The sequence below is a fragment of the Terrapene carolina genome, unplaced genomic scaffold (genome assembly GCF_002925995.2).
Source record: "Terrapene carolina triunguis isolate 2854851 unplaced genomic scaffold, T_m_triunguis-2.0 Scaffold31355, whole genome shotgun sequence".
Taxonomy (NCBI): domain Eukaryota; kingdom Metazoa; phylum Chordata; order Testudines; family Emydidae; genus Terrapene; species Terrapene triunguis.
Window position 1 is genome coordinate 148,768 of NW_020695706.1, and position 8,121 is coordinate 156,888.

Below are 8,121 nucleotides of genomic sequence, written 5' to 3' on the forward strand. Positions count from 1 at the left end.
CTCCGCGGCATCCAAGATGGCGGCCAGCTGCCTCCGTCCGCCTCTCCGCCCCGGGGCAGGGCCCCGCCCCCCCGGCCGCACCCCATTGGGTTTACCGCACGCCCGTTAAGTCATTTTGTTCTCCTATTGGCTACATTAGATGAGGGCGGGGCAACCCAGGGGACCCGCCTACCCACTATATGTCAATCAACACTCAACTTCCTTCTTATTGGCCTCAGCACACATCCATCAGCTCTCCTCACCGTTTATTGGCCGAGAAGGGAGGGGCATAAAGGAAGCTCGCCCACATGGGAAAAGGAAGCAAGGGGCGAAACCCGTCACAGCGCGGTCTTCGCCATTGGTCGGAGTGGCTGCCCATGAAGCTAGTCTCGCAGCTGATTGGCTCCCAGCCCGCAGTCAGGCGATAGCTCAATCGCAACGATTACCTGACGCGGGGGAGGCGGGCTGATGGATTCGCAAGATACTGATTGGCTGAGACGATGGACGACGAACCAATAGTAGTAGGGTGCAACGGGGAGGCGGACTTAAAGCACACTGTTGAGAGCTATTGCCCACTGAGGTTCTCACTCAAGCCCTTAGGGACCAATGGGATTGAAGACCACGGGAAGGGCCCGCCCCCTGGGGACTAAGGGCAATATTGAGTTATATGCACCGGGCCTTAAAGGGCAGCTGGGCCCCAGCGGGGACAGGGTGCAAAATGACCCCACGCAAGGGGGGGAGGGAGAATGGGGGAGCCCCAGGCAGCGGGGGGGAGGGGGGGGGGAAGAAAGAGAGGATGTGTCGGGAATCCAACCAACAAGGGTGGGAGAGCCTGGACCAGCCACACCCCTGAGAACCCCCCAGCACTGGGGCAGCAGTGTGTGTGGGGGTCCAGCCCATAGGAGGTGGGTTAGGGCAGCAGAATGTGTGGGCATGGGGGGTGGTGGAGTTTCCCCACACTGGGGCCAGACCCGGTACCCCAGGAGGGCAAAGGCCCTGGACTGCAGTATAGGGACCCCCATGCTCACACCCACCTCCAAGAAGACTGGATGATGGTGCTTAGGCTAGGACAGCCCCAGGGCCCACAGGACAAGAGATCACTGCACCTACACGCAGGAGGGCCTAGGCCAGTTGACTGACTGTAGGGGAGGGGTTAGTGTCAAGGATGGATGCCCCTTCCCTTACCCAAAGAGGGCCCCAGCCTGACTCTCACACCCCCTCCTCTAAGTAGTAGCCCCCATTCATCTCCCTGAGCTAGGGGTGGGAGCCAGCCCCAGCCAACTGAACACCTGTTCCTGCACTCAGGTCATGGCAGTATGGAGGAGAGGAAATCAGAGTGATCCAGAAAACGGTATGAGACAAGGGAGAAGAGCAAGCGCAGTGCGGGTCACCACCCTTACTTCCCCTTCCCCGCCTGGGGGTAGGGCTCCTGCCCAGGACTCCTGAGACCTGGTAGTCCCAGCTCTGCCACCACCCTCCTGGATGATATTGGGAAAATGGCATCACACCCCTGGCCTCAATTTCTCCTATTCTGAAGCTATTTAGACTAAACCCTTTAGGTCAGGCCGCCAGCCCAACAGCAGACCCTCTCTTGGTCACTCTTGCTGCCACACTGGGGCCCCAATTTCAGTGACTGCATTTAAACACCTGCTGGAAGGGACCCCTCGATCTTGGTGACTGTTGGGCAGCATCAAGCGTGATAGACTTCCAGCTGCTCTGGGAGGGGCTGCAGGGTCACTCATACCACGAGCATGTACAGCTCCGAGCACAAAGGGGCCACATACGCCACCGGGAGCCCCAGTCACTGCTGCTCTGCAGCTGGACAACACCTTGTACAACGGGCTGCCACTAGCGTGCTAATTCCCTTGTAACCCATTCCCTCCCTTTCAGAGAATCGCCCCCGACAAGAACCAGAGATACTCGCTTCCAGCCTATTATATTTCTTCCAAAAACAAAATTTAAAAGACAGATTCAGCCCACATGTTTGCTCCCAATAAACATCCCTCCACCCCCCTTTTGTTAGCCCACTCCCCGCCTCTGCTCTCAGGCACAAGCCAAGGGAGATTTCAACACGAGCACTGAGAAATCGATGCACCAGCCATTCTGCATTCATCTCATATATACACACCCACTAGTTTATACAGGTAGCAAGTCTCTCTCTCTCTCTCTCTCTCTCACACCCCTTATACAGTGAACAGGACTAGGGGTTCCCACACAATTCACTCCCCTCCCCGGACACACTCAGAGCTCCCCAGCCTGTGTGGAGCTCAGGCGGGGGTCCCCCCAGGAACAGAAAGATGCTCAGGAGACAGCAGGTTGGCTCGGCCCAGCTTCTCTGCGGCTGGGAGATGGAAGGGCCAGGTCCTGCTAATCGAGGGAGCAAAAGCCCCAGAACTTCCCCGATGCTTCCCAGTGCGGCCGGGCTCTGAGCGAGGGGGCAAGGGTGAGCCTGTGGGGAAGAGGCTCATGTGCTGGACATGATGCCGCTTTTCTCGCTCTTCACCTTTAGGAACTCTGCCATGCTGGAGAAGTATTTCTGGTTGGCCTCCGCCACCTTCTTCTCTGCCGCTTGTGGGTTAACGATCTCCAGACCCTGAGACAGAGAGAGACAGGGGGACTTGCATTTGCCATGCGTGCCTGATGCCGAGACGTGACCCCTGTGGGGTGAGGCGCGGGGGGTGTTTATACTGGGACCCTTTGCTCAGTGCTGGGGCGGGAGGCTTTTAACAGCTGCACTGCATGTCAGTTTAGGACAGGAAGTGGTCCTTATGGGAGACATCAGTAAAGAATTCTCCAGATGGGACGAGAGCTGCAAGATCCCTTGTCTGACAGCTGCCAGTACCCAGCTGCCTCAGGAAGGGGCCAGAAACGTCCCCTACCCACTTGTGGGAAATTTATTTCCTACCCCTCATTCTTGCAGGGATATTTGGGGCAGGAGATATGGGGGGGGGGAGAAAAAAGAGGGTCAAAGGCCATGTCAATATCACCTCCCCCAACTGCTCTTGGAGGTGCTACGTCCTTCATGAGCCCAGATCTGTGGCAGCCATGGGGCTTACCTGGAGCGGAGTGAAGGCCACACTGGAGGCCGTGCCTGAGGAGCGATCCCGGATTGTCGATTTCCCGCCATACACCATGCTCTGCTTCTGGAGTGTGCGCTGGGCGGGGACGGAGGGACACGGGGTTAGCACATGGACGGCGCAGGGGGGACGGGGACGATGACAGACTGGGAAGGGGAATGCCAGCAGGGAGCGGGGCTGCCTGAAGGCTCAGGGGATGGGATCGGAATCACGGCTTTGTTTCAAAACGCAGCCTGAGTCTGCAGGGAGCGTGAGCCCATCGCTCAGAGTGGGGAGCTCTCAGTGGGCAAGTACTGGGGGGAGCCCAACTGCCTGTGTGGTGGGGAGAGGGAACCCCATTGCTCCTGAGAGGAGGGGGTCTCTACTGGTCCCTGATGGGAGGGAGGGAGGGGCTCTGTTCCACCATGCTTGCTTGGCATGGAGAGCAGCCGCCTCTGGGGTGGGGCGGCGGGATCAGCTCCAGTGTCATGGCACTATGGGGCGTGAGTGGGGACCCGGCCCGCATGACTCCATCCCCGTCCCCCTAGCTACCTGTAAGGTCTTGGAGATCCTGGCTTTGGTAGCCTCGTTGACCTGCGTCTGCCGCACCCGGCCGCTGCCCGACTTGCCCAGGTGGCCCAGGCTGAAGCCCAAGTCCTCTTGGTAGGCGTCTTCCTCGATCTGTGGTGGCAAGGGGCAGTTTCCAGGAGTCACACAGGGAAGGAGGATGATCAAGTGGTGAGAGCTCAAAGCACCCTAGAGTCTGGCCCTGACTAGCACCAAGTACCCCCTGGGGGGGTATAAGTTCCATTTTGGGGTGGGGAACAACTTGCACATCTCCAGCGAGTGTTGGTCTACACAGAGTGCGGCTCTGGATTAACTCCACAATAAGCATCCACGAGGAATTCACCAGGGGCAGCTATCAGCCGCCAGCTCACCCCCAACCTTAATTCACATTATCCTTCATGCATAGACCAGCCTGAACAACCACAATCAGGGGAAGTTGGGGATAGAACCCAGGAGTCCTGGCTCCCAGCCCCCCTGCTCCAACCCCTAGCCCCCACTCCCTTCCCAGAGCCAGGAACAGAATCTCTGTGGGGAAGGGGATGAAGGTCGTAGGCTGCTCGCCTCTCCGAAGCTCATCCTGTTGGCCTGTTTCCGGATCTCCGTGAGCCCCAGTCGCTCCTTCATCTTCCGATACCTGGGAGGGAACAGCAGGTGGATTGGTGCTGGACTGACCATGGCTCCCAGTGCTTGGTGCAGGGGGGGGGGGGGGGGAAGATGTGGTTGAATTATGGGACTGGGACACCTGGGTTCTACTCCCAGCTCTGGGAAGGGAGTGGGGCGCCCCCTAGAGGGCAGAGGTCCCATGCCCCATTCCCTGCCCCCCTGAGCCAGCCAGTGCCTGCCCTGGTGCTGGATGGGAGCCAGCACCCCCTAGAGCAGAGAGGCCAAATGCCCCATTCCCTACCCTCTGCAGCCAGCCAGCCCCCCACCCAGGTGCCAGATGGGAGCCAGCACCCCCTGGAGGCCCCCACTCAATCCCCTCTCACCTGCGGCCTCCTCGTTTCTTTCTCTGGCCATCCAGGGGGGCCGGCAGGGGCTTCACCTGCTTCACAGGGGGAGGCTCCTGCCATTTGTCAAACTTCCGTTCAATCTCCTCCTTGAGGTCGTAGCCCACCTGCCAGGGGAGGGGAGACACTGAGAACTAGCGGGGAGTCACCACGCTCCCCTGCGCACAGGGAGGGCACAGCCTGGGCAAGGCTAGGGGGTCAGATCACACACACAAAGGGGGCTGCTCTTACCCCTAGACCCCATTCTCCTCCCAGAGCCCGGGAGAGAACCCAGGAGTCCTGGCTCCCAGCCCCCCCACTCTTACCCCTAAACCCCACTCCTCATATTTTTGATACCCACCTTCCCCTCTGGGCTCTCATGGAAGCTGTCAACCCGAGCCGCCAGCGTGCACTTTGCAGCAACAAGACGAGCCGCCTTCCTCCGCAGGTCCTGGGGCGGGAGAGAGGTGTCAAGGTGCTGGGAGACCAAGCCTGGGCGAGGAAGCACAGGGGCATCGGGATCCGGGGGGACAGAGCAGGGAGATGCAGAGGAGCGTCAGGGCCCTGGGATCCAGGGGGAGAAGGGGACGACAGATGGGGAGACATGGTTGTCAGGATGCTGGGATCTGGAGGGCTGGGGGGAGAGACGGGGAGACAGGTGTCAGGGCGCTGGGGGTGGGGGGAGGAAAGAGCTCAGAGGCACTGAGAAATGTCGGGGTGTGGGATCTGGGGGGGGGGAGAGGAGGGGGGCGAGAGTGCGGGGGGGGGGGCCGGGGGGTGATGGTGGGGGAATAGAGCGGAAGGGCGTCGGGGCACAGGAAGAGCTCAGAGACAGTGAGAAACATTGCGGTGTGGGATCCAGGGGGATAGAGCAGAGGGGCGTCAGGGGGGGAGCCGGATGGTGGTGGTGGTGGGGAAATAGAGCAGACGGGCGCTGGGACCTGACGTGAGCAGAGGGGCCGTACCGGGGGCAGCGACTGCACGATGTCGCTGTGGTAGATGTACCCCGTGTGGGGCAGCACCGAGGTGCTGGAGAAGCCGGACAGAGTCTTGCGCTGGGCTCCCAGGAGCATGATGTTACAGGCCGGCATCTTGGAGAGGTTGGTGAGGCCGCCAGCGATGCCTGCGGGGTGGACGGGCAGCATTAGACCCACTCGGCCTGATAGCAGCGGGGGGGACCCAGCTGTCTGGGAGCCGGCGCTCCCTATCGGGGAGAAGCCCCGTGCCCCCGCCCCCCCCCCGCCCTGCAGCCCCTCACCCATGATCTTGGCGGCGGTGGAGGCGCCAACGATGATGGACAGGTTGGGGGCGATGAAGGACATGCGGGACTCCACGTATTCGTAGATGCGATGCTTTGATTGGTTGAGCTCCAGGGCCATGTCGCAGGCTTCCTCAATGCGTTCCAGCTCCTCCTCCGTCAGCTGCTGCCTGCGGGGGGAGGATGATGGGTGACCCCCAGGCACCTGGCCTGGGCTCTGACAGGGGCCTCCAGACACAGGGCAGGTGATTCCCTGTCCCGTTTGGGCCCAGCCCAAGCCCCTGGCTCACATCCCCCTCCTCCCTCCTATGTGCCTCCCACTGAGATGCAGCTGCTTCTGGGGCAGAACATACAAATGGGCTGGAGAAGGGAAAGGCAAGCCAAGCTTCCTCCTGCTAGATCTCACAAGCAGCCCCCTGGGATCTCTCATGCCCGGACAGGCTCAGAGGCAGCAGGGACTGGAGCCAGGGATAGAACCCAGGAGTCCTGCCTCCTGGCTCTCCCCGCCTTCCAGCTCAGGGGTCAGGTCCCTGAGTATGGGAAACAGAGCACTGGGGGCAGCTGGGGACAGAAGATAGGAAGGAAGGAGGGGCCCAGTGCTCCACCACCCACATGGTAGGCAGGATCAGCATAGGGGAGGCCTGTGGCTGGGGTCCCCACTACAGTGGCAGGTGGGGGAACTGGGGATGGGGGCCCCTGCAGCCTGGTGTCCCACCCCTTCACCATGGCAGGGCAGGGATCCAGGAAAGGGGGGGGGCCCACAACCCAGCGTACCCTTGCGTGGTGGAGGCCGTGACGCTCACCACCATGATGGTGGCGTTAGTCAGGATCTGCTGCACGTTCTCGTTGTTCTTGCACTTGTCCAGGCTGTTGCCCAGCTCCTGCGTGGGGACGACACAGACAAACGCAGGGGGTCAGTCAGCAGGGCTGGGACAGACACACGGACCCAGCCCAGACACAGCACCAAGGGCACCGCAAGGCAGGGGGACGACAGAAGACAGCAGGTCCCCAGCTAGAGCCCAACCCTGGCTATTTCCCCCCCACCCCCGCCCCCCCCCCCCCCCGTCCCCCCCCCCCCCTTCCCCCGCCCCCCCCCCCCCCCCCCGGTCTGGCTTTTCAGTGCCCAACCCCCCTCAACCAGACCCTCAGTGCCACCTCCTCATCACCCAGACCCTCAATGCCCACCCCACCTGGCTTCCCTCCCCCACCCCCTTCTGGGCCTTCAGTGCCCACGCCCTGGCAGCCAGACCCTCGGTCCTGTCGCCACCCAACCCCAGCGACTCGGAGGTCTGGGTCACCCCAAGCACCTGGATGTTCAGTGTTTGCTCTCCTCCCCCCAGCCCCCTTCAGTTCCTGCCCTCCCCCCACATTGCCCTTCACCCCCCACCCCGTGCCCAGCCCCAGACCTCCTCATCCTAACACCCATCTGCCCTCCCCTCCGCCCGTCACTCATACCTCCTACCCCACCACTAGCAGCAGCAGCACACACCTTGACCGTGCGGATGTAATCTAGGGCATTGGGAACCAGGGACTCCAGCTCGGGGAATCGCTTGGAGTATTTATCCCGGATGAATTTGTGGATGATGTCTGATGGGACACAAAGGGGGAAGGGAAGGGACAAGACCCCACCCTGTTAGTTACTGGGGAGCAGCCCCGGAAATCACCTGGGGGCCTCTGTCTTCTGTCGCAGAAGCCCCCGGACTCTAGCAGGGCAGCTGCATGTCCCCAGCCAGGCCCTGTATGGCTGCACATAGACAAGAGCTGGGGATTACCCCACCTGGCTATTTCACAAACTCAATCTCACGGCACTTAACTGCTCTGCCCTTCTTTATCTTCATTTCACAGATGGGGAAACCGAGGCACAGAGCGAGGGACGGTCACCCAGCAGGCCAGCAGCACAGCTGGGAATAAACCCAGCTCCCAAGTCCCCAGCGCTCTAACCACAAGGCCACACAGCCTCCGTTTCCTTCAGAATTAACCCTTCTGCTTCCTGTCCTCTGCTCTTGCAAGCTGAAGGTCCCAAATCCGAAGTTTTGGTTTCTCAGTCCGACTCAGAGCAAGGAGAGGCCGTCTGCCAGCCAGCTCCACTACACGTGGCGTAGCCCCCGATGGCTGGCCGTGCGCCGGGGACCTCCTCCAGTCGCGGACATGGCGGAGAGCAGAGCTGCGTATGCTAGGAGCGCATTCTTGCTAGGGCAGGCACTCTGTAGGCTCACAGAAGGGGCCCGGTGACCATCTGATGTGACCTCCTGCACAAGGCAGGCCAGAGAACTTC

General features: G+C 61.1%; 1 protein-coding gene across 1 annotated transcript; it reads right to left on the reverse strand.

Moving 5' to 3' along the window:
* Nucleotides 1-1,914: 1,914 nt before the first annotated feature.
* On the reverse strand, nucleotides 1,915-7,433 carry LOC112111416 (U4/U6 small nuclear ribonucleoprotein Prp31; the record flags this gene model as incomplete). The annotated part of the gene is made up of 10 exons (XM_026662919.1): nucleotides 1,915-2,572; nucleotides 3,036-3,134; nucleotides 3,588-3,716; nucleotides 4,164-4,236; nucleotides 4,589-4,716; nucleotides 4,950-5,039; nucleotides 5,554-5,711; nucleotides 5,847-6,016; nucleotides 6,621-6,727; nucleotides 7,336-7,433. Coding segments are annotated over 10 exons (1,181 nt in total), but the record flags the coding sequence as incomplete, so codon positions are not given.
* Nucleotides 7,434-8,121: the final 688 nt, after the last annotated feature.